Genomic DNA, 27,649 nt, shown 5'->3' on the forward strand with positions numbered 1-27,649 from the left:
CATCTATTCTGGTTAAATATCTGAACTGCCAACATATTTCTAGAAAGAAATACAAGGTTACCAACCAGTAAAATACCTTCAAACAGGAATTAGACCTCTAATCTGCTATATTAAATGTTAAAAGTCAAAGGAGCAATGTTTATAGAATTCTGAGCGAGGACTGTAACCCTAAAACTCTGAACCCAGAAAAATAACCAATCAAATTTATAAGGGAAAAACAGACACATTTTTAAGAAAATAAGGACCCAAAGTACATCATTCCATACACCCCTTCTGAAAATATTATTCAAAGAATTTCAAAAAAAATATGGCCAAATAAAATCATTAGAAAAGGAGTGTGTGGCATACAATAAATAGTAATAAATTGCCAATAATGCTTACTTAGGGTAAAGGCTAAGTAATAGTGGTTAATGTGGTTGGTAAAATGGAATGAATTTTCTAAACAATAATTAAAATAGAAGATATATAATGCAAAAAGAAAGCCTGGAATTAAAACTCCAGATGATCACTGAATGTTGTATGTAATAAGTGAGGAATCAGTAAATTCTACACCTGAAACTAATTTACACTGTATGTTAGCTGGAATTTAAATAAAAATGTGAGACTACAAAAATTTTAATTTAATTTAAAAAATTCTAACAAAAAAAGGAAGAATAAAGGCAATTTTTGTCTTCTGCAAGAGGGAGCAGGAGAGGAAGGAGTGGCAGAACTATTTTAAGTTTTGATTTTAACAGAGAAATAATCAAGTATCCTCGTTAAAAATTTAGGTATGATTTCCATTTCAAGATGATTGACAACATATTAAATTAAATTAAATCCCTTCTCTTCCTAAATTCCACCAAAATGGCAAAAGAAATATATAAACAAATCCATAATAGCATTGGAAATAAGAGGAGGGTTCAAACCAAAGATTTTTTTAAAGATAAAATACATACATTGATAGACTATATTTTTATGAAACTCAACAGAGTAGGAAAAAAAGGAAAAAGAGTAGAAGAAATATTAACTTGATAAACATGAAAGAGTATCATTAGAGAGGTTTCTTTTGTTTAGCAAAAATAAACTATTGGGACTTCCTGAATATAAAAAGCTTCTTCACAGCAAAGGAAACAATCAACACAACTAAAAGGCAACCTACAGAATGGGAGAAGAAGTCTGCAAATGACATATCTGAGAAAGGGTTACTATCCGAAAAATATAAATAATGTATACAACTTAACACCCCTCAAAAACAAATAATCCAGTTAAGAAAATGGGCAGAAGATATGAATAGGCATTCTTCTGAAGAAGACATACAGATGGCTAACAGACACATGAATAGATGCTCAACATCACTGATCATCAGGGAAATACAAAACTAATGATATATAACCTCACACCTGTCAGAATGGCTAACATCAACACAGGAAACCACAGGTGCTGGCAAGGATGTGGAGAAAGGGGAACCTTCTTATACTGTTGGTGGAAACGCAAACTGGTATAGGCACTCTGGAAAACAGTATAGAGGTTCTTCAAAAAGTTAAAAATAGAACTACCCTATGATCCAGCAATTGCACTACTAGGTATTTACACAAAAAATACAAAAATACTAATTCAAAGGGATACATGCACCCCGATGTTTATAGTAGCATTATCTATAGTAGTCAAATTATGGAAACAGCCCAAGTGTCCATCAACTGATGAATGGATAAAGAAGATGTGTCTTTGCATCCTTGCAAAGACAAGGATGGACCTAAAGAGTATTATGCTAAGTGAAATAAGTCAGTCAGAGAAAGACAAACACCATATGATTTCACTCATATGTGGAAGTTAAAAACAAATGAACAAATGGGAAAAGAGAGAGGCAAACCAAGAAACAGACTCCTAACCATAGAGAACAAACAGAGCAGAGAGAGAAGGAGACAAGAGGATCTCAAGTGGGCTCTATACTGACAGCAGAGGGCCTGATTCAGGGCTCGAACTCAGAACTGCGAGATCATGATCTGAACCAAAGTTGGATGCTTAACCAACTGAGACACCCAGGTGCCCCCCACAAGTTCTTTATAGATTCTGCATACAAGTCCTTTATCACATATGTGATTTGAAAATACTCTCTGCCACTCTCTGGATTACCTTCTCATTCTCTTAATAGTGTCTTTCATAAGAGCAAAATATTCTAATTTTGTTGAAGTCCAATTTATTGATTTTTCTACTTTCATGGATCATGTGTTCATTGTTACATCCAAGAACTCTTTGCCTATATTTGAAATGTTTCACACTAAAATGTTGGGATAATTTTGTTGACAAAGTTGTACATCATGTTCTCTTCTACTTCTTTGACTCTTTTCCAGAGCATGTCACTTCTTCTCGCATGTATTTTTGCACTCTTTATTTTTCTTCATCAGGTTCATTAATCATTTTTTTCAGAAAGCCAAAATGAGTAGAATTTATTTATCGTATTTTTATGTTTGCAAGTTTTTATTAATTTCAGTAATCTTTATTAATTCCCTCTTCTTTTATTTTGCTTTTCCTTTGCTATTATTTCCCTAATGTCTCAAGAGTACTACATCCCTTCTAGTTATTATTCATTAATAATGAAGACATTTTAGGTGATAAATTTTCTTCTGGGAATAGCTTTTGCAATGATCCACACGTTTCACTGTAACGTCCTCTATTTTATAGCGTTCTAGGTAGTTTATAATTTCAGTTTTGATTTTCTCCTCAATCCAAAATTTGTCTAGAAATGTGATTTCTGATTTCCAATTAAGAATCTTTTAGTTATTTGTTTCATTATTTCTAATTTTAGAATTAGTAATGAGTAATGAAGAATATAAAACATATTTTCTTTAACTTAATATTTTCTATGGGCCACATATTTGACCAACTTTTTTAGAGGCTTCAGACTGTATTAATGTATATTCTCTCTTTGAAGGATATAAAGTACTATATATCCATCAAATGAAGTCTGTGGATTATACTATCTAGCTCCTCTATATTTATTCACTTTTTGTCTACTCGATCTGTCCTATTTTGAAATAATAGGACCTGGAATTTCCTACTATAACCATATGTTTACCCATTTTCCTTGAATCTATTACAGATTCTTAGTTTAAATTACTAGCAAAATTATTTTTGGTGCCTACAGGTCTTTGATATATCTTCTTAAACTGTGAAGTAAATAATTTCATAAAATCCTGTTCAAATGTTTTTACTTTCTTCCTTCTGTGATACATTAATATTGCCACTCCTCTCTTCTCTTTCTTGTGCATATGTTTATCTTAACCTTTATCACTGTTTCAAGTATATTTTTAGCAAACAACACATGTGGGTTTTGTCTTTTAACCCCATCTGGGAGGCTGAGTCCACAGACTTCATTTGATGGATATATAGTACTTTTTGATTTTGATAGGGACTGCATTGTATTTGCCAATCTCCTTTGGCATTGACACTTAACGATATTAAGCCTTCTAGCCATTAAATTCCATTTATTTATGTCTTCTTTAAATTTAGCAATGTTTTGGGGGCGCCTGGGTGGCTCAGTCGGTTAAGCGTCTGACTTCGGCTCAGGTCATGATCTCACAGTTTGTGAGTTCGAGCCCCGCATCGGGCTCTGTGCTGACAGCTCGGAGCCTGGAGCCTGCTTGGATTCTGTGTCTCCCTCTCTCTCTGACCCTCCCCCCGTTCATGCTCTGTCTCTGTCTCAAAAATAAATTTAAAAAAATTAAAAATAAATAAATAAATAAATAAATAAATAAATAAATAAATTTAGCAATGTTTTGGGGCACCTGGCTGGCTCAGTCGGTTAAGTGTTCGACTTCAGCTCAGGTCATGATCTCATGGTTCGTGAGTTCCAGCCCTGGGTCAGGCTCTGTGCTGCCAGCTCAGAGCCTGGAGCCCGCTTCAAATCCTGTGTCTCCCTCTCTCTCTTCCCCTCCCTCACTCATGCTCTCTGTCTCTCAAAAATAAAAACATTAGGGGCGCCTGGGTGGCGCAGTCGGTTAAGCGTCCGACTTCAGCCAGGTCACGATCTCGCGGTCTGTGAGTTCGAGCCCCGCGTCAGGCTCTGGGCTGATGGCTCAGAGCCTGGAGCCTGTTTCCGGTTCTGTGTCTCCCTCTCTCTCTGCCCCTCCCCCGTTCATGCTCTGTCTCTCTCTGTCCCAAAAATAAATAAAAACGTTGAAAAAAAGAAAATTTAAAAAAAAAAAATAAATAAAAACATTAAAAAATTAAAAAATAAATTTAGCAATGTTTTGTAGTTTTCAGTGTTACAAGTCTTTCACCCCTTTAATTAAATTTCTTCCTACATATTTTGTTCTTTTTGATGCTATTATAAATGGAATTGTTTTCTTAATTTCCTTTTTGGGTTATTAATTTCAGTACAGAAACACAACTGATTTTTGAGTGTTGGTTTTGTATCCTACAACTTTGCTGAATTAGTTTATTAGTGTTTGATTTTCAGTGCTATGAAAAAGAAGCTAACAAGTTGTAAAAATGAAAAATATGTGATCTAAGTCAACAGGAATAAAGGAAACAAAAAGTAAAATATATAAAGAACCTAAAATAAAATGGAAGTAGTGAAATTAAGTATATCATGTGCTAAATCAAATATGTTCATAATGCATGATATACAATGCAGTCCCTATCAAAATCCCAATGACATTATCTGCATAAATTTTAAAAAATCCTAAAATTCATGTGGAATCTCAAAGACCTCAAATTCCCAAAATAATCTTGAAAAAGAACAAAGTTGGAGTTCCTGATTTAAAAAACTTACTATAAAACTACAGTAATCAAAACAGTGTGATACTGGCATAAAGGCAGACAAAAAGATCAATGAGACTACAGAGCCAGGAATAATCCCTTGCATATATGGTCAAATAAATGATTTTCAACAATGATGCCAAGATCAATCAATGGGAAAAGGACAGTATCTTCAACAAATGGTTGGGCAAACTGGGTATCCACATGCAAAAAACGTAAAGTTGGACTCTTAGCTTACACCATATACAAAAATTAACTCAAAATGTATCAAAGACCTAAACATAAGAGCTAAAAATTAAAAAAAAAAAACTTCTAGAAGAAAAAATAGAGGAAAGCTTCATGATATTGGGTGCAACAATAAATTTTTGGATATGACACCAAAAGGATAGAGATAAGAAAAATTAGATAAATTGGACTTAGTCAAAATTTAAAACTTTTGTACATCAAAGTACTATTAAAAGAATGAAAAGACAATCCACAGTATAGGAGAAAACATTTGCAATTCATATATCTGATGAGGGATTAATATTCAGATCATATAAAGAACTCTGACAACTCAACAACCATAAACACAACAACCAAAAAAACAAACAACCCAATTTAAAAATTGGTAAAGGACTTTAATAGTTATTTCTCCAAAGAATGAAATATAAATTGATAGTAAGCACTTGAAAAGAGGCTCAACGCCACTAGTCACTAGGGAAATGGAAATCAAAACCAGAATGAGATAGCACTTCACATCTATTAGGATGGCTATGTTTCATGTATTTATTTTGACAGAGAGAGAGAGAGAGAGAGAGAGAGAGAGAAAGAGAGAGAGAGAGGAGGGGCAGAGAAAAGGAGAGAATCCCTAGCAGGCACTGCGCTGTCAGCACTGAGACCAACACGATGCTATTTTAAAAAAACAAACCAAACAAAACAAAAAACAGAAAATAACAAAGAGTTGGCAAAGATGTACAAAAACTGGAACCCTTGTACATTGCTAGCAGGAATGTAAAATGCTACAGCCACTGTGAAAATAGTATGGCAGTTTCTGAAAAATTAAACATAGAATTACCATATGATCCAGCAAATCCACTTCTAGATATATACCAAAAAGAATTAAAAGCAGGGACTTAAACAGATATTTACACACTAATGTTTATGACAGCATTATTCATCATAGTCAGAAGAAACAACAGAAATGTACATCAATGGACAAATGGATAAAACAAATGTGGTATATACATACAATGGAATGTATACCTTAAATGCCTTAAAAAGGAATAAAACTTTAATACATGCTACAACATGGATGAAACTTGAAAAGGTTATGCTAAGTGGAATAACCCAGACACAAAAAGGCAAATATTGTAGGATTCCACTTTTAGAAGGTACCTAGAATAGGCAAATTCACAGAGACAGAAAGTACAATAGTGGTTACCAGGGGCTAGGAGAGTGGGGAAAGGGGAATTATTGATTAATGGGTATAGAGCTTCAGTTTGAGACGTTTAAAAGTTCTGGAGATGGGAGGTGGTAATGGTTGTAAAACAATGTGAATATACTTAATGCCACTGAATTGTGCACTTAAAATGGGTAAAATGGTAAATTTTATTGTTTTTTTTAATTTTTATTTATTTTTATTTTTTTTTTCAACGTTTATTTATTTTTGGGACAGAGAGAGACAGAGCATGAACGGGGGAGGGACAGAGAGAGAGGGAGACACAGAATTGGAAACAGGCTCTAGGCTCTGAGCCATCAGCCCAGAGCCTGACGCGGGGCTTGAACTCACAGACCGCGAGATCGTGACCTGGCTAAAGTCAGACGCTTAACCGACTGCGCCACCCAGGCGCCCCTAAAATGGTAAATTTTAATGTTATGTACATTGTGCCACAACAAAAAAATATTTTAAAAAAGAGGTAAGGAATTAGTATGTTATTTGTCTTTCTCTATCTGACTGATCTCACTTAGCATAATGCCTTCCAGATCCATCCATGTTGTCACAAAGGCAGGATTTCCTGCTTTCTTGTGGCTAAATAATATTCCATTGCATATATCTAAATAATATTCCATTGTGTGTATATATGCATCACATCTTCTTTATGCATTCATCTGCTGACAGACACTTAAGATGTTTCCATATCTTGGCTATTATGAACAATGCTGCAATGAAAATGGGTGTGTAGATATCTGAGACACAGTGTGTCATATCACTTATATGTGGAATCTAAAAAATGAATTTGTAAAAACAGAGTAGAATAGCAGTTACCAGGGGGTGGGTGGTACAGAGGGAATTTGGGATATGTTGTCTAAGGATATAAATGTACAACTAGTAAATAAGTAAGTTGTGAAGATCTAATATATGGTATTGTGATTATAGCCAACAATATTATAAACTTCAAAGTTGCTAACAGACTAAATCTTAACTGCTTTCAACACAAAAAAGAAATGATAAATATGTGACATGACAAAAAGTGTTAGCTAATGCTACTGTAGCAATCACATTGCAATATATAAATGTATCAAGCCAACACAGTATACACTTTAAACTTATGCAATGTTATATAAAGAAAATGCTAAAAGAGTTACGGAACTCAAAGAACAAGAACAAAAGATACTACACTTAGAAGAGACCTGGAAGGAGCACCTGGGTGGCTCAGTCAGTTAAGCGTCTGACTTCAGCTCAGGTCACGATCTCAAAGTTCATGAGTTCAAGCCCCACCCCCATTGGGTTCCATGCTGCAGCTCAGAGCCTGGAGCCTGCTTCAGATTCTGGGTCTCCCTCTCTCTCTGCCCCTCCCCTGCTTGCACACTCTTTCTCTCTCTCTCAAAAATAAACATTTTTAAAAAAGAAGACCTGGACATAAATGTTTATGCTTTTCTAACTTAAGATGACTAATTAAGTCCTAAATGTCCCTGTAATTAGCTGGAAGTCATCCACTTGTGATAGATCAGCAAATCTATTCTGAAGAATAATGAATAAAATTTGATGCCTTGATTAAATTAGTAGAATACAAGTCATTCATGTTCCACACTAAACTACTCCATCTTATCCTCTGATCCTAGGAATCAAAAGTAGTCAGCATTAACAGTAAAGAACTTTACAAAATTACAACTACTGTCCCAGATGTATTGCTGGAGGTAAAGTCCACTGAAAAGGTATAGCCAAGATCTTCCAAGGTCCACTTATAATTCAGTGAGTGGAAAGTAAACCTGCCAAACTAGCACCAAAATCCAGAGAACAGCTTTCAGCTACTACAGTAATCTTCCTTTAAACACACACTGACACACACACAATACTGTATTATGATAACCACTTTAATACGGTAACTTTCACACATCACCAACGAGAGTTCTTAGACAAAAAAAAGAAATGATGAAACACAAAAGGCAAATCAGAAAGCAGTGATAGCTAATGGAGTTGATACAGAAGTCAGGAAAATTATATAAAAATGATCCCTAAATCTTACTGTCTCTAGGTAAGGTGACCAAAAAAGTATCAAGTACCAATTTTTCAATATTATTAAATTATATAACTGGATATAATAGAAGTCAAATACATGGAGCACCTGGGTGGCTCAGCCGGTTAAGCGTCCAACTTCAGCTCAGGTCATGATCTCACAGTTTGTAAGTTTGAGCCCCATGTCGGGGTCTGGGCTGACAGCTCAGAGCCTGGAGCCCGCTTCAGATTCTGTGTCTCCCTCTTTCTCTGCCCCTCCCCTGCTTGCTCTCTGTCTCTCTCTCAAAGATAAACATTAAAAAATAATAATAAAAGAAGTCAAATACAAATTTACCAAATTGACTTCAACTACTCCACACTACTTTAAAAAGAAAAACTGTCTTGGGGGTGCCTGTGTGGCTCAGTCAGTTGAGTGTCCAGCTCTTCATTTCAGCTCAGGTCATGACATCACAGTTTCGTGGGTTCGAGCCCCGCCATCAGGCTCTGCAATGGCAGTGAAGAGCCTGCTTGGGACTCTCTCTCTCTCCATTTCTCTCTGCCCCTCTCCAATTTGTACTCTCTCTCAAAATAAACTTTAAAAAAATTTAAAAAAAAGAAATACTATCTTTTTGTGAATGTTAACTAAGCACTTAATCTATCATAATATATGGAATGCTAACAACATATACAAAATCTTTCCTGAGATAAGGCATAGTACCAACATGATTAACATGCATATGTATTTATTCAAGATAAGAAGCATTTCATTCTAAAGAAGACATACAGATGGCCAACAGACATGTGAAAAGATGTTCAACATCACTGATGGTCAGGGAAATTCAAATCAAAACTACAATGAGATATCACCTCCCACTTGTCAGAATGGCTAAAATCAACAACACAGTCAATAACAGGTGTTGGTGAGGATGTGCAGAAAGGAGAACTCTCTTGCACTGTTGGTGGGAATGCAAACTGCTGCAGCCACTGCAGAAAACAGTGTGGAGGTTCCTCAAAAAGTTAAAAATAGAACTATCCTACGACCCAGTAATTGCACTACTAGGTATTTACCCAAAGGATACAAATATACTAATTCAAAGGGATACATGCACCCTGATGTTTACAGTGGCATTATCTACAGTAGCCAAGTTATGAAAACAGCCCAAGTGTCCATCAACTAATGGATATGTATACACACACACACACACACACACACATATATATATATACATGGCATCTTCTTTATCCATTCGTCAATGTGGGCTGTACACACACACACACACACACACACACACACACACACACTACATATAATGGAATATAACTCAGCCATTAAAAAGAATGGTATTTTGCCATTTGCAATGACGTGGATGGAGCTAGAGAGTATAATGCTAAGTGAAATAAGTCGGCCAGCGAAAGACAAATACTATATGATTTCACTCATATGTGGAATTTAAGATACAAAACAAATGAGCAAAGGGAAAAGAAGAGAGAGAAAGGCAAATCAAGAAACAGACTCCTGACTATGGAGAACTGATAGCTACCAGAGGGAAGGTATGTGGGGAATGGCTGAAGTAGATGATGGGAATTAAGGAGTGCACTTATGATGAGCACCAGATGTTGTATGGAATTGATGAATCACTATACTGTACACCTGAAACTAATATTACACTGTATGTTAACTGATTTTTCTTTTTCTTTTCTTTTTTTTATTTGAGAGAGAGAGCATGCATGAGCAGGGAAGCGGGGGGAGCATCGAGAGAGAGAGAGAGAGAGAGAGAGAGAGAGAGAGAGAGAGAGAACCTCAAACAGGCTCCATGCTGTGTGGGGCTCTATTCCAACAACCATAAGATCATGACCTGAGCCGAAACCAAGAGTCGAATGTTTAACCAACTGAGCCACACAGGCGCCCCTCTTTGTTTTACTTAAACTTTAGTTAGTTAACATACAGTGCAATACTGGTTTTTCTTCTTTTTGTATGTTAACTAACTGGAATTTAAATAAAAACTATTAAAAAATAAAAACAACAAAACAAAGAAGTATTTCATTTCCAAAAGGTCAACTATGGCCTTATCAGCTATGTCTCTTAATGCAAACATCAACAATGAACTACATAACCAGGTCAGAGGCTATGTGGCTCTGTTTCTGCAAATGTGAAGGAAGAAATCATCAACAATGTTATAAAAGCTGTATTATAACTTGTTCAAGTATTATAACAAGTTCAATGAAGGCTTCAAAATGGTGTTTAACTTACAAAGCAGTCTATCAATAAATATTCTGGATAAATATGAGGTCGCTCAGTATTTTATCACTATCATTTACTGAACACTCAAACACGTACCACATGTTTTATAATAATTATCCCTGATCCTCAACATTTTTTTTCTCAAGCTGAGCAGTAGATACCCAGTTTCCATCATGTTATTCTTTATCGTCCTTTGCATATCAGAAATATTAATTCTAATTCTTTTTTGAAAAGTAAAAAGCTAAGTTTCCAAACTGTTAAGTTGTTTATCTTGCCCAAGGTACCCAACTGGCACAGGCAACAATGGAACCCAGGTCTGCCATATTCTGAATCCTGAGCACTTTCTAGTTCATTGCTTTGCCTATCATCAACAGTATTCACAGCAACGATTGCAGATACCTCATTCACAAACCACGTTCCTTGGAGAGATGGTATAGAGTCTCAGAACTAAAAGATAATAATAATCTGTAAATGGTAACATCAAAGTACTAATAAAAAAATCAGCATGTAACAGTCAGAGTCTGGCCATTAATTAGCATGTTAAAGCTCTTAGCAACAGTATCAATTCCTTTAAAAATAGTGCTCATCCATGGTAGTCAAGATAGCGCATGGGAAGGTGAATGAACCAAATACAGAACCAGGTTCACTTGTCTACCAGTACTGTTGAACAAAGAGGATGTCCTCATTCAGACAGGACCTGAGCATACAGTTCATTTACTTGGTCTATGGTCGTGGCAGAAGAACACACACAGGAACATCTAGTTCCTTTGTTCTGACTCTATTCTTGCCAAGCCACTTTCTCATTATAATTCAGTGTCCCCTGTATCTAGCCCACAGACCAAACAGAACATTTGACCTACCAACTGTATTCTTCATTCTAAATTAATAAACTTGTGTCCTAGATTTAGGCTTTTGAATTAGTGCAAGTTAGTCTCCCCAACATGTCTAACCATCTCTGAACACAGACAAAAGACGAGGGCCAGACACTGAACCAAGGCAACCCAGCCATTAAACTGTTCCTCAGAGGCCCCAAGCCAGGGTGTGTCCTTAAATGACACTATTAAGTATCCATTGAGCCTTAGTAGTTTAATTTGAAGAACCTTAAACAGGGTCCATTTAAGAAATTGTTCTAAAATGATTAAAACAAAAGATGAGAGGGAAATCATCTATATAAATGTTTCTTATATACCAGTGATGAATACAAATCACTGCTCTACCCCTTTGGGCAAGTTACTGAATGTATCTAAACCTCAGTTCTACCATCTGAAAACTAATCATCTCTATCGCATAGAACTATTGCAAAGACTAAATAAAATATTCAAATTAAGTACCTATCCAGGTACTTATACAGTGCACAATTAACATTAATTTTGAAAAATGGAAAGTGTATGATGTCATTATTAATAATTTAAAATATATTAAAGTTCCTCAATGACAAATTCCCCAATTGTTGGGCTTTTAGAAACTTAACGGTCATACTTAGGAAGAAACCACATAAAACTAAGAGTTAATTCCAATTAATAACTGTGGAAGGAATGTGGCAAGTAGAAAATCACCATTAGAATACCACAGTAATACTTATTACAGGCAAGATATACACCAATTGTTGCCAAAACAATTGGACAAAGTTTAAGGAGAAACAGATACTTGCATAGTCTCAAAGTATCTCCTCCCAAGGTATGTATTAATCTACAAAGGGAAATTTATTAATTTTACAGTACAGAAAATCTATTAGAAACCACCTTAACCAAGTGATCAGGTTATCATTACCAGTAATCCACACCAACATCATGTACCCTCTGCTATGATGCACTGAGAAGGTTGTATCACCTCTCTGGTATTCTCAAAATTCATAACCTAATTCTAATAATGAGAAAACATGACAAACCCCAATGAAGAGACATTCTATAAAAAAACTGAGCCATACTCTAAAAGTTCAAGATCAGGGGCACCTGGGTGGCTCAGCGGGTTAAGCGACTGACTCTTAACTTCAGCTCAGGTCATGATCTCACAATTAGTTCAAGCCCCGTGTTGGGCTCTGTGCTCACATTGTAAAGCCTGCTTAGATCCTCTATCTCCCTCTTTCTGGCCCCCTCTCTCTCTCTCTCAAAAATAAATAAACATTAAAAATTTTTTTAAGTTTAAGATCATAAAAAACATGACTGAAGAACTGTCACAGACTGGAAGAGACTAAGAGGATGTAGCACCTAAATGCAATGTGGGACCCTAAATCGATCACCACATTGATAAAGCACATCAGTGGGAAAACTGGCAAAATCCAAATAAATTCTGTACTTCAGTCAATAGTACTATACTAATTTTAATTTCTTAAGTTTTGATCAATTTTCTCTGGTTAAGATATTAACATAAGGGGAAAGTGAGTGAAGGGCATACAGGAACTTTCTATGCTATCTTTCAAATTCTTCAGTTAGTAGCAAATTATCTCAAAATAAAAAGTTAAAAAAAGAAAACTAAGTAGTAAAGGAATGGTATTCCCTGTTGCCCGATACTCCCAACCCTACCATTTCCTTCAAACAAACCTATATTTAACAGACCTTTGATCTTTTCACTAATTCCAATTTCCAAGATTTCTTATTACTGCGTATAAATTCCGTCTACTGTAAGTTTTATGAAAATAGGGCCTGTGTCTGCTTTTTCTCCCCAGTATGACCCTAGCACTTAGCACAGTTCTGACACATTGTAGAACTGAATATTTGTTGAATGAATGAACAAATGAATGAATGGCAGCTGTGTGTATTGTATTCATTTCTTATTTTGGTTTTAATAAATTGCCACAAATTTAGTGGTTTAAAACAACACAAATTTATTACCTTCCACTTACCGAGATCAGATGTCCAAAATGAGTCTCACTGGACTGAAATCAAGGTAATTGGCAAGGTTGTGTTCCTTCTGCATGCTCTAAGGAAGAATGTTTCCTTGTCTTTTCTAGCTTTTAAAGGTTGCCCACATTCCTTGGTTCATTGCCATCAATCGCCTCACTCCAACCTCTGCTTCCATTGTCAGAGCTCCTTTGGACTATGACAATCCTTCCCCTCTAAGGATCTTTGTGATTACCTTTGGCCCACCCAGATAATGTAGGATGATCTACCCACCACAAAATCTTTAATTCTTAAATCATTTCTTATTTTGGTTTTAATAAATTGCCACAAATTTAGTGGTTTAAAACAACACAAATTTATTACCTTCCACTTACCGAGATCAGATGTCCAAAATGAGTCTCACTGGACTGAAATCAAGGTAATTGGCAAGGTTGTGTTCCTTCTGCATGCTCTAAGGAAGAATGTTTCCTTGTCTTTTCTAGCTTTTAAAGGTTGCCCACATTCCTTGGTTCACTGCCATCAATCGCCTCACTCCAACCTCTGCTTCCATTGTCAGAGCTCCTTTGGACTATGACAATCCTTCCCCTCTAAGGATCTTTGTGATTACCTTTGGCCCACCCAGATAATGTAGGATGATCTACCCACCACAAAATCTTTAATTGCATCTATAAACTCCTGTTTGAAATTTAAGGTAAAATATTCATAAATTCCAGGGATTAGGACATGGACATCTTTGTAGTGCAATTATTCAGACTACTAGATGTATCAATTTATTTTATCTATCAAACAGATAGTTAGCTCAAAACTAACTCTGAACTAACTGGGAAAATAAATGTTATTTCCCAAACCAAGTCTGTCTCCTTCTACTCTCACACTTTGTCATTTTATGAAAATACCTGCCTCTGGTTTATACTTGATAAAGTTACATGACTAGTTTTTAAACAAAAAGACAAGCACATATATATTTAAGCAACAAGCTTTATCCTTCCTCCCTTCAATGTAATCTTCTTTATCCATGAGAATATTACACTTTGAGAGCTAGGTCAGAAGAGAATGAGGGAATCAAACTGAGTAACACTATTTTGGGTATGTTATATATGTAATGGAGCATTTTTGTGTGTGGCTCAACAGAATCTGGAAACATTTCCAAGAGAGCCAAAACAAAATATTTTGAGAGCAAAAGTATCCCAGAGTGAATACTTTGGGACTGCAATATTTATTCAAAAATAGAAATTAGGGGCGCCTGGGTGGCGCAGTCGGTTAAGCGTCCGACTTCAGCCAGGTCACGATCTCGCAGTCCGTGAGTTCGAGCCCCGCGTCGGGCTCTGGGCTGATGGCTCAGAGCCTGGAGCCTGTTTCCGATTCTGTGTCTCCCTCTCTCTCTGCCCCTCCCCCGTTCATGCTCTGTCTCTCTCTGTCCCAAAAATAAATAAACGTTAAAAAAAAAAAAAAAAAATAGAAATTATAGGGGCGCCTGGGTGGCTCAGTTGGTTGAGCGGCCAACTTTGGCTCAGGTCACGATCTCACAGTCCGTGAGTTCGAGCCCCGCGTCGGGCTCTGTGCTGACAGCTCGGAGCCTGGAGCCTGTTTCCGATTCTGTGTCTCCCTCTCTCTGACCCTCCCCCGTTCATGCTCTGTCTCTCTCTGTCTCAAAAATAAATAAACGTTAAAAAAATATTAAAAAAAAAAGAAAAAAGAAATTATACCATTTATTTTTTTATTCTTTATTTTTTTGGAAGTTCAGCTGTTTTCATATTATTATCTAATTCTAATTTTACAATTAAATGTCGGGCTGGTATTGAAAAATACACTTTTCCCCAAAGTGCTTTTAGATGATAAATGAAAATAAAATGGAAACAAGTTTCCCCACAATTTTGATGGGTGTAGAAATATGGATTTTTAAACTGCTACTTCCATTGCACTGCTCTGAATACATTCACTACTATAATGAAAGAGCATTAGAATGCTCACTCAACAGGTCAACTTGCTACAGTCAACTGTGTCTTTTTTAAAAAATCTATCTTAAACCAATTTGACAACAAATTTCATATTTAAAAAAATCTTTCTTTTCAGTGCCATTTTTGGCTCAGCTCAGAGACTATAGGTAGACTTGTTAGTGCTCTATTTGTTAGATGCTACTTAAAAGAGGCCCATTAGGAGATAGAGAGTATAACGCTAAGTGAAATAACTCCGAGAAAGACAAATACTATATGATTTCACTCATAGTGTCAGATTTAAGAAAACAAAACAAACAAGCAAAGGGAAAAAAAGAAGAGAGTGGTGAGAGGAAAATCAAGAAACAGACACTAACTATACAAAACAAACTGATGGTTATTACCAGATGGGAGGTGGGTAGGGGGATGAGTTAAATAGATGAGAGGGATTTAGGAGTGCACTTGTCCTGATGAGCACTGGGTGATGTATGGAATTATATACCTGAAACTAACATAACACTGTATGTTAACCATATTGGGATTAAAATTTAAAAATTTTTTAGGTTAAAATAGAAAAGGAGGCCCATTTAATTACCCTGAGAAGCACACAATCACATATGTGACCCTACAGTGAAGCTTATTACAAGAACAGTCAAATACATTTTAGAAAGTCAAATAAAAAAATGTCCCTCCATTTGGAAAATAGCCCCATTATGTGCAAACTCAGTTCCATCAATAAAACAAATGACAAATACACTAGTGGACGTGTTTTTCCAAATTATAGTAAAGAAAAAGCTGGTTATGTTTCCATGTGTAAAAGGGGAGTGCTGTTGATTGTCAAGTTGTTAGAAGAGGAAAATACTACAAATTCTTGTGACTGACTCCTTCTAAGAGTAACTAAACAGGCCTTTCAGTAACATCTGACCAGGTCTTTCAACATCATGAACTAAAATAAACAGTCTTCCCAACAGCACTTATGACTGATAGCCTCACTCACAGTAAATTACCAATTTATCAGAATTTACCAAGTTCTTTACAAAGAACAATAGGTCAGCCTTTCCACTGATGTATAAATCAAGTTACCAAAACCATAAACTATGAAAAACTGTTAAAATGCAGATGTTTATGGCCAAATCCTAAATCTGACCTATGTCTTCAAAGGGTTTGTTTATTTTTAACATCCTCAAAGTCAAATATCAGCAGTAAAATCTATCTTTTCTGGTTCTTTGCACTGCCATAAGGTCAATGTATTCTAAACAAATGGATTTGGTGCTTTTAGCAACTATTACATAAGGCTCAAATATCCACAGTGGGGGGAAATGCCATCAAGAGAAAAAGGTATAAAAAGATTTTGTTAAGCTGTGATTTTCAAATCAAACATGCAAAAAATTAAACAAACAAAAAAAGAACTGCCTAATTTCAGGGAAGAAGATTTAAGCAACAGGTGGTATGAATGCAATAAAATATAAATATTTTAATGATGTTAGCAAAAAATACATATCAAATTGATAACAAAAGTATGGAAATACTTTATATACTACACACACAGATATATATAAACAAAGGTTGGAAAAGAATTTGGAATACTTTAAACACTTAAACTATTCAATGGGGTGTTTTTCTACAAAACTGTTTAATTATAATATAAAGAAAACTGGAAAAAAATGAGAAATTCTACATTAAAAACTGCATAGTACTCATAAATTAGTTTTTCTTAATTCCAAATAAGCAGAAAATGAAGTGATGTCTAAAAACTGTACCAATTAAGTCCACTAATTCTGACATTCCTTTCAGAATACAAAATTGCAATTGTTCTTGGTGTAAATTAAAATGTATTTTAGGGGCGCTTGGGTAGCTCAGTTGGTTAATCATCTGACTTTGTTTGGCTCAGGTCATGATCTTGCAGTTTGTGGGTTCAAGCCCCGCGTTGGGCTCTCTGCTATCAACACAGAGCCTGCTTTAGATCCTCTGTCCCTGCCTCTCTCTGCCCCTCCCCCAACTCACATACACATGTGCACACATGCTTTCTCTCTCTCTCTCTCTCTCTCAAAAATAATCATTAAAAAATGTATTTTATATATTTACATTTGCTCCACAGGAGAGATTCCCAAATCTGGCTATGTATCCAATCAACTGGGGAACTTTCAAAAAATAATTCTCACAGGCCCATCTCTTAGAGATTTTGATTTGGAAAGTCTGCAGCAAATATCAGGAATCAGTATGTATGATACAATACAAAGCTCAAGTTGGTGTATTAAAGGAATTCCTCCTCTGATTCAGCTAGCTCTTGGACTGGTCCCTTATTTCAGTGCTTTTCAAATACTACTATACATACCAATCACCTTGCAGATGCCACTAAGAAGCAGATTCTGATTCAGTAGGTCTGAGACCTAGGAACCTGCAGTTCAAACAAACTCCCAGATGATGTCCACGCTGCTGCTCCAGGGACCACGTTTTGAGTAGTAAGACCTTATGGACTCTCTTAGTCTTTCCACAGGTGAATGATAGAAGGCACTCCCCTAAGCAGTCCCTGTCACTAGAGTATTTTAAGTTTTACCAAAACATCCTTTAACATAGCTAGAGTATACAATTTGCAAAATACTTAACATATCTTTACTATGTATTCTACTAACAAGTGAATGGAAATTATTTCCTCCATTTATAGAGTATCACTCAAAGATCAATGTTACCAATGTCACAATGCAGAAATGAAATTAAAATGTACATATTTTCATTATATATACAAGTATGTTGATCACAACTGTGGTTATAATAGTGAAAAACTGGAGAAAATTCTAGAGGTCCAACAACAGATAACTGATTAAATAACTTATAAAGGGTGACTATTAAAAATAATGATGTATGGGGCACCTGGGTGGCTTTTCCAGTTGAGCGTCCAACTCTTGATTTAGGCTCAGGTCATGATCTCATGGTTCGTGGGTTCAAGTCCCGCATCAGGCTCCACGCTGACAGCACTGGAACACGCTTGGGATTCTCTCTTTGTCCCTCTCTCTCTGCCCCTCCCCCCCATGCATGTGCATTCTTTCTCTGACAAATAAAACTTTTTAAAAAATAATGATGTAAACCCACAATTGCTGGTAATGAAAAGATGTTCATCATAAGTAAAAAGAAAAGGTTTTGTAAAACCTTAAAGATCCTACTGTTTGGGGAAAAAATAGTCATATATTATACATTTTTGCAAAAAATAAAAAAAAAGAGTCCAGAAATATCTATACTAAAATGTGTAAAGCATCCTCAAAATACTGGAATTTCAGGTGCTTTTGATATTTATTTTCTCATATTACTTAATATTTCCACTGTGTCACAGACCTTATAAAATTCTGAAAGGGGTACAAGGGGGTGAGAAGAAAGCCAAGCAAACCCACACATGCACCCACCTTTGAAGAACTACTAGAATGGCTTGACTGCTAGGTAACTTACACCCTAGAGTCAAGGGACTTCCTACATTCAAAACACTTTGTAAGCTTGTTAAAATTGAAGTCTTGCATCCCATCCCAGACTTACTGAATCTGAATCTCTGACACCATGCTCTGGAATCTGCATATGAAGCAAACACTAATTCTGACAGACAGTAAAGTTAGGAAATGGTAACCTACAGCAAATTCAGAATGGGTGAGATCACAACGGATATGTACACATCCACATGCACAGAAACCACTGGAATTTAAAAAACAAAAACCTGTACTTAGCAACTTGCTTTATTCAATCTTAATTTTAAGCATCTCATGTGAACAGTGACATTTCCCATGGGCTGACTGAGGTCACAAAGGTTTTCCTTATATTTGAACTACATCTCTCTGAAACTATTCTTATTATAACCCCTTCTAGCACTTCATTAGTTAAAAGTACCTCACAAACATTTATTATGGAACCAAATATCTAGGTAATTCGACTATTCTGTTGTTCTCATTTCTCCTTTCTAAATACATTCCAGTTGACTAACCTCAGTAGGTTCTGGTTATTATTCCTTCCAGAGATCCTCTTTGAGGTAAATTTAAAGGTATTGAGCAAGTTTATATTAATAGAAGCCCTCAAAGAATCAAGCATAACATTGTTCTGAAAAACACCATATGAACCCCTAAAAATTTGTTGAAACAAAAAGAGAAAAGGCAGGAATTGCATTAAATATATCCCTGACATATCACACTCCTAAATATTTAGTATAACAATCAACTAACTTATAAGGCATACATTTACTAAAAGTTTTCAAAATGAGACCTCAAGAGTTTGGGGGAAATTTCCCAAGGTTAATAAATTAAGAACATTTTCCCAAAGAAGGCATTGATAGGCTTTTCCCCCCTTTAAAACAGAAGAGAAAACAAGAGAAGGGAAAAGACCAAGAGGAAAAAAGGCTTCCAGGAGCTCCTAAGAGGATCTAGGGAAAGAGCATCATTTCAGGGAGGTGGGGAACAAGCCTTTCAATTTTTTTTTAAATCCATGATACATATTAATCCTGGATCATTCAGAAGGCCAGGACTGCTAAAACTGGAATTTATTAAAACCAAAAAGATTATATACCCACCTGCAGCTCACACCAAGCAACCTCAACCCATGTTTCAGTGTCCAATCCTTTATATACTGTTTTAAATGCTCCTCTTCCCAGCTCAATGTCAAATTTCAGGAACCTGCCACTAGGAGAAGTAGCTACAGCCTTCATTTCTGCTTCTTCTTCCATTTCCTTTTCATTTTTCTCCTTCAAACAATCTTTTGAGGACTCTGAAGTTGCCTTTGAACACTGTTCATATTTAACTTCTTGTCCACCTCCCAGCACATTTGTAGGAAGCTTTTCTACTCTTGGAATATTTGTTGCAGTCTTCATTCTCTCATCTTTGGAGGAAGATTCAGCAACTTTATCATCTTCCATCATCTCAACACTCTTTCGGAAGAACCTCTTCCTTTCTGTAGTTTCCCCAGTAGCAGAGAAAGTACTGTTTTTTTCTTTTAGTCTAGCTTCCACTGTCAAAGTTGCTGCAACCTGAGGAGCTCTGTCTTCCAATGAAACTCCATCAGGTTTCTCAGAATCTTCTGTGCTAGCTGGCTCTCCTGAATCAGTAGCCATTGTAATTGAGGTTAGCACTAAAATTTTTCCTGTTCCACTCTTTAGTCCAGTTACATCTCAGGTATCAGGATTATCAGAAAGGACTTCCGCTTATGTGGTCATTATGTTTCCATAGCAACCTGAAGGGGGGGGGGAAGGATATTTTAAAATCACCCCACAAAGGAAATCATTAAGGAGAAAACAAGTCACCTGATTGTTTAATCCTTTTTTTCTTAATAAGAAGTTTGTTCTTTTTCTGTCCAATCTTAGCAACCAGCACACTCCAGGGACTGTGTCTTATCTTGTTTACCACTGTAGTCCTCAATGCCTAGCAGACTACTTGGCATACAGCTCAATAAGTCTTCATACTGCATGAATGTTGGTTAGGAACTTAGTTCTCAGCACCATCTATCAATCAATCATATTTAAAACAAGTATCCAAACCTTTAGCTACAAGGTAACACACAATAAGTAAAATAAGCACATAATTTCTCAGTAAGTGGTTTTTATCTAAAATTCTGAAATTAATCCAATAGTAGTATTTTTTATTGTGGTAAAATATGGTTAATATCAAATTTACCATTTAGCCATTTTTAAGTGTACAATTCAGTGGCATTAAGTACATTCACAACACTGTACAACCATTACCAGTATCTATTTCTAGAACTTTTTCATCATTGCAAACTGAAATTCTATATCCATTAAAACTGCTCATCCTCCCAGCCTCTGGTAATCTCTATTCTCCTTTATGTCCCTATGAACTTGCTTATTCTAGGTATTTCATATAAGTGGAATTATACAATATTTGTCCTTTTGTGTCTGGCTTATTTTACTTTGTATAATGTTTAAGGTTCATTCATGTTGTAGCATGTATCAGAATTCCATTCCTTTTTTTTAATTTTTTTAAATTTTTAAAATTTTTTTTTCAACATTTATTTATTTTTGGGACAGAGAGAGACAGAGCATGAACGGGGGAGGGGCAGAGAGAGAGGGAGACACAGAATCATTAACAGGCTCCAGGCTCTGAGCCATCAGCCCAGAGCCTGACGCAGGGCTCGAACTCACGGACCGTGACATCGTGACCTGGCTGAAGTCGGACGCTTAACCGACTGCGCCACCCAGGCGCCCCTCCATTCCTTTTTTTTTAGTGTTTATTTATTTTTAGAGAGAGAGAGAGTGAGACAGAGTGCAAGCAGGGAAGGAGCAGAGGGAGAGGGAGAGACAGAATCGGAAGCAGGCTCCAGGCTCCAAGCTGTCAGCACAGAGCCCGATGTGGGGCTCAAACTCACTAACTGTGAGATCATGACCCGAGCCAAAGTTGGCCGCTTAGCCGACTGAGCCCCCCAGGCACCCAATAATTTCATCCCTTTTTAAGACTCAACAATATTCCGTTGTTTTTATATACCACATTTTGCTTCTCCATTTATCTGGCCAATGGATTGGGTTGTTCTACCTTTTGACTGTTGTCAATCATGCTGTTAAGAACATCTAACAGTAGTCCTGAAAAATGTAAATACTTGTTTATGAGCTTACGTTCAGATATAAACAGAAAGAAACTGCTGTCAAATATTAACGTGCTATACCAAAAAAATGGCATGAAAGACTTAAAAATATGCATCCTCTGAACCACTTATGGGAACTTGCCTTAGCAAATAGTCAAGAATCTGGGCAAAGGTTTAACATTCATTATAACACTTAAAATTTGGAAAAACTCTCCTAAACACAAGCTTAACAGAGGTTTAGTTAAATATCAAAATGAGATATGACACAGCATTAAAAACGCTGTAGCTTTTAGTGAGATGAAAAACCATTCCTGGGCGCCTGGGTGGCTCAGTCAACTAAGCGTGAACTCTTAATTTTGGCTCAGGTCATAACGTCACAGTCGTGAGACTGAGAGCTGTGTCAGTCTCCATGCTGGGCATAGAGCCTGCTTAAGATTCCCCCTCTCGCTCTTCCTCTGCCTCTCTCCTGCTCGCACGTGTGCATGCTCTCTCTCAAAAAAAATAAAATAAAAAAGACATTCTCTATATGTTATATGGTTAAATGACAAAATATATACAACAAGCTTCCATACACACATACATAACTCTGGTGGAATAATGAATTTTCTTTCTGCTTTCTTGTATTTTCTAAAACTTTCCATAAGGAACATGTGGAAATATGTGGAACACATAAGGAAAAAAAGTGTTTCAAATGAATGGTCAAACTGCCAATAAGAAAATTCTTCCTGGGGCACCTGGGTGGCTCAGTCGGTTAAGTAAGTGTCTGATCTTGGGTCATGATCTCACAGTTTGTGAGTTCGGCCCCCCGCGTGGGGCTATGTGCTGAGTGTGGAGCCTGCTTGGAATTCTGTGTCTCCCTCTCTCTCTCTGCCCATGCCCCACTTGTGCTCTATCTCTCTCTGACTCTCAAAAATGAATAAACATTAAAAAAAATAAAAAATAATAATAAAAGAAAATTCTTCTCTTCTCACCACAAACACGTATCACGAAGTTAAGCCTATATGCCTATTACATTGCGTGCCTTAGAAGGCACAATTTGTCAGGTCAAACCAAAAATACACAGAAATATCAAATGTGAAAACTGAAGAAAAACAAACCTGAACTAAAACAAAATGAGGAGAAACACCCTAAATTGTTCTACACATTTAACACAATTCCTATCAAAATCCCAGATGGTTTCTTTGCAGAAATTAACCAGCTTATCGTGAAATTCACATAGAACTTCAAGGGACCCAGAATAGCCAAAACCAAAATAATCTTGAAAAAAGGACAAAGTTGGAGGACACACCCTTACCAATTTTAAAACCTACTACAAAGCTATAGTATTAAGACAGTGTGGTACTGGCATAAGGATAGATGTATAGATAAATGGAGTAAAAATAAACAGCAGAAAAAAAATATATTCATAGTCAATTGATTTTCAACAAGGGTGCCAAGAAAATTCAAAAGAGAAAGAACAGTCTTTTCAACAAATGATGCTGGGACTACTAGATATCTACATGCAAAAACCGGAAGTCAGACAATCTAAATAAGGTTTCCTGGAAAAGGTACCCAAACTGAGTCTTGAAGAGAGAAAATTAGCTTATCCAAGCAGAGGTAAGATCACAAGCAAAGTCAAGAAACAGTATGGAGTAAGTGTATATGAGTGGTACCATGAATAGTTTACTCACATATTAGAAGTGGGCAGATGAGGACAGAAAGGCAGACAGTCACCAAGGATTTCTATGCCATACAATGTAAAACACGGAGACCAGTTAGAGAGCTACTGCAATAATCCAGGAAAGAGATGCTGAGGTTTGAATGAAAACAGTGACAAGAGGAACAGATTCAAGATACATTAAGGAAATGCTAAATACAAGATTTACCATCTAAATGAACATGATTGTGAGGCAAAAGAAGAGTCTATAAAAACTCCCAGAAACTTGCCTGTCAGGTGACAGTACTAGGACATAACTGTTAATACCAGAGCTAAGGAGTGATCTGTGAGGTTACACTTCCAAATCAATATACTTTGAAAATCATCTAATAAGACTAGCATTACCTGCAAGTGAGAAAAAGTAACTAACAATGACTCACTTAGGTAGAGATTTTTTTTCTTTAACTTATTCTGACATAATTTTAGACTTGGAAAAAAAACCTGCAATCATATACAAAGAATCCAGTATACCCTTCACTCACATTCCCCAAATGTTAACATTTTAGGTGGGATATTCTTAAGTAATAATAATATTATTCACTTCACTTAACTTAAAGGTCACTTATCCAAAAACCTCAAGAGCAGAGATCCATAAGTAAGATAAAAGGACTTCCAAACAGACAAAAATAGGCAAAATTAGATAATTTAAGTTAGAAAAAGCCTTCCAAAATTTTTAACTCCATAACTTCTTTTTAAAAATTACGGGTACCTGGGTGGCTCAGTCAGTTAAGTGTCTGACTCTTCATTTTGGCTTCGGTCATGATCTTACGGTTGTGAGATCAAGCCCCACGTTAGACTCCATGCTAAACGTAGAGCCTGCTTAAGATTCTCTCTCTTTGTTTCTCTCTCTCTCTCCCCCCTCTCCCTCGCTCCCTCCCTCCACCCCTCCCTTGCTCATGTGCTCTCTCTCTTGAAAACAAATCAATATTACTCAGAACCCTAATATAAAAATAGAGGGACAAGTAGTGCTGCTCTCGCATGATAATTCTAACATGTTTGGCCACCTGGTTTCCCAAATTATAAGGTTAAGAAGCAACAAATAAGAAGAATGGGGAAATGAGTGTTCCCCCAGTCTTCTAAATTCTAAAAACCAACCTAAGACAAAATTGTTCCTAGAGATAAACAGGGACATTTGTAAATATAAAAAGATTAATTCATCAGGATACTATAACAATTATGAACATATACACATCTAACAGCAGAGCTCCAAAATAAAATACACTCACAAAACTAGAAGGAAAGAATTCAATAATAGTAGATTTTAATACCCCATTCTCAGTGATGGAGAAAACAAGCAGATGGAAAACCAAAAAGAAGCTGGAAAACTTGGCCAATACTACCAACCAACTTGACCTAACTGCCATCTACAGAACACTCCCAGTAAGAGCAAAATATACATTCTTTTAAAGTACACATGGAAAAGTCTCCAGAGCAAATAATATACTATACAATAAATCTCAGTAAATTTAAAGGAACTGAAATCAAACAAAGTATGCTCTCCTACCACAAAAGAATTCAATTAGAAATGAACAGAGGGGCACCTGAATGGCTCAGTCGATTAAGTATCCAACCCTTTATTTGGGCTTGGGTCATGGTCTCACAGTTCATGACTTTGAAACCCACTTCAGGCTCTGTGCTGACAGTGAAGAGCCTGCTTGGGATTCTCTTTCCTTCTCTCTCTCTCTCTCTCTCTCTCTCTCTCTCTCTGTCCCTCCCCAGCTTGTGCTCGCTCTCTTTCTCTCTCAAAATAAATAAATAAACAACAAAAAAAGGAATGAACAACAGAATAAGGATAGCTCTATATAATTGATCCTTGAAACACATGGGTTTGAACTGTGCAGGTTCACTTATACATGAATATTTTACAGTACAGTACTGTGAATTTGCTTTCTCTTCTTTATGATTTTCTTAACATTTTTTCTGTAGCTTATTTTATTGTAAGAATACAGTATATGATACATATAACATACACAATATGTGTTAAGCAACTGTTTGTTATTGGTAAAGCTTTGGTATACTGTTACTAGTAAGTTTCTAGAGAGTCAAAAGATATGCAGATTTTCAACTGCACAGGGGTTGGTGCCCCTAACCCCCACATTGCTCAAGGGTCAACTGTAGGTCAATGTAATAGATTTGAGAGTCTAGAAGTAAACCTTAACATTTATGGTTAACTGATTTTCAAAAAAGTGACCAACCAAAAGTAACAAAAGTAACAAAGGTTAACAAAAAAGAAACAAAGGTTACTTTCAACAAACCTTTCAACAAAAGGGGCAGGGGCAACTGGATATATCTACACACAAAAGAGTAAAGTTGGGCCCCTACCTCATACCATACAAAAAAATGAACTCAAAGTGGATCAGAGACTAAATGTAAGAGCTAAAACAGTAAGTTCTTAGGAAAAAAAATACTGGAGTGATTTTTATTGATTCTGGGTTAAGCAATGATTTCCCAAATACAACAACAAAAATACAAGTGATACTCTCAACAATAGCCAAATTGTGGAAAGAGCCTAAATGTCCATCCACTGATGAATGGATAAAGAAATTGTGGTTTATATACACAATGGAGTACTACATGGCAATGAGAAAGAATGAAATATGGCCTTTTGTAGCAACGTGGATGGAACTGGAGAGTGTGATGCTAAGTGAAATAAGCCATACAGAGAAAGACAGATACCATATGGTTTCACTCTTATGTGGATCTTGAGAAACTTAACAGAAACCCATGGGGGAAGGGAAGGAAAAAAAAAAAGAGGTTAGAGTGGGAGAGAGCCAAAGCATAAGAGACTGTTAAAAACTGAGAACAAACTGAGGGTTGATGGGGGGTGGGAGGGAGGGGAGGGTGGGTGATGGGTATTGAGGAGGGCACCTTTTGGGATGAGCACTGGGTGTTGTATGGAAACCAATTTGTCAATAAATTTCATATATTGAAAAAAATACAAGTGATAAAAGAGAAAACTGAGAAGATGGATCTCATCAAAATTTAAAACTTTTATGCTTCAAAAGATGCCACCAAGAAGGTGAAAAGCAAAGAGACTAACAGAAAATATGTACAAATCTGATAAGGGACTGTTAGAATATATAATAAATTCTTACAACTCAATAATTTAAAGATAAATAATCCAACGGGCTTGAGATCTGAATAGACATTTCTCTAAATAAGATATACAAATAGCCAATAAACACATGAAAAGATGTTCCACATCATGATTCATTAGAGAAATGCAACTCAAAACCACAATGAAATACTACTTTATACCTGTGAAGATGGCTACAATAAAAAAGAAGACAGGGCGCCTGGGTGGCTCAGTCAGTTAAGTGTCCAACTCTTGATTTCGACTCAGGTCATGATCTCACTATCATGAGATCAATCCCCGAGTTAGGCTGCGTGCTGGGCATGGAGCCTGCTTACGATTCTCTCTCTCTCTCTCTCTCTCTCTCTCTCTCTGCCCCTCCCCTGCTTACACATGTGCTCTCTCTCTAAAAAAAAAAAAAGAGTAACAAGTGTTAGTAAGGATGTAGAGAAAATAGACTCATATATTGCTGGTGGGAATGTAAAATGATGCAGCTGCTTCAGAACACAGTCTAGCAGTTCCTCAAATTAAGTATAGAATAACTAGATGATACCATCTTCCCCAGAGAAATGAAAACATATGTCCACACAAAACTTCTACACAAGTGTCCATAGCAGCACTATTCACATTAGCCAAAGGTGGAAACAATACAAATGTCTGTCAACTGATGGATAAACAAAATGTGTTATATCCATGCAATGGAATATTATTTGGCAATGCAAAGTAATGAGCTATGGATACATGCTATAATAAGGATAAACCTTGAAAACATTATGCTAAATGAAAGAAGCCAGAGGAAAAGACCACACACTGTATGCTTTCATTTATACGAAGAGTCTAAAATACGCAAATCTATAGAGACAGGAAATAGATTAGTTTTCACTTGCGGCTGAGGTATATAGGAACAGGACTGACTGCAAACTGGCACAAGGGATCTTTAGGGCGTGATGTTAATGTTCTAAAATTAGATTGTAATCAAGGTTACATAATTCTATAAATATACTAAAAATAATTTACATATATATTGGTGAATTTTATGGTATGTTAATTATATCTCCATAAAATATGATGTCTCCCTTAAGAATCTTAAAATATTTTGACTAAAATCAAAGCCATTGTAAGATCAAATATGCCTTTGTAAAATT

The 27,649-nt window shown here is 36.2% G+C and overlaps 1 protein-coding gene across 3 annotated transcripts in view; it reads right to left on the reverse strand.

Annotated features, from left to right (window-relative positions):
• Positions 1–27,649, reverse strand: part of WNK3 (WNK lysine deficient protein kinase 3) — a 180,807-nt gene that overhangs the window by 136,572 nt on the left and 16,586 nt on the right. For all 3 annotated transcript variants that reach the window (XM_047844675.1, XM_047844676.1, XM_047844677.1), the window contains exon 2: positions 19,718–20,373. In XM_047844675.1, coding sequence (XP_047700631.1) covers positions 19,718–20,254 — 537 coding nt within the window. In that variant the 5' untranslated portion in view covers positions 20,255–20,373. The remainder of the gene's footprint in view (positions 1–19,717; positions 20,374–27,649) is intronic.

Source organism: Prionailurus viverrinus, chromosome X, assembly GCF_022837055.1.
Source record: "Prionailurus viverrinus isolate Anna chromosome X, UM_Priviv_1.0, whole genome shotgun sequence".
Classification (NCBI taxonomy): domain Eukaryota; kingdom Metazoa; phylum Chordata; class Mammalia; order Carnivora; family Felidae; genus Prionailurus; species Prionailurus viverrinus.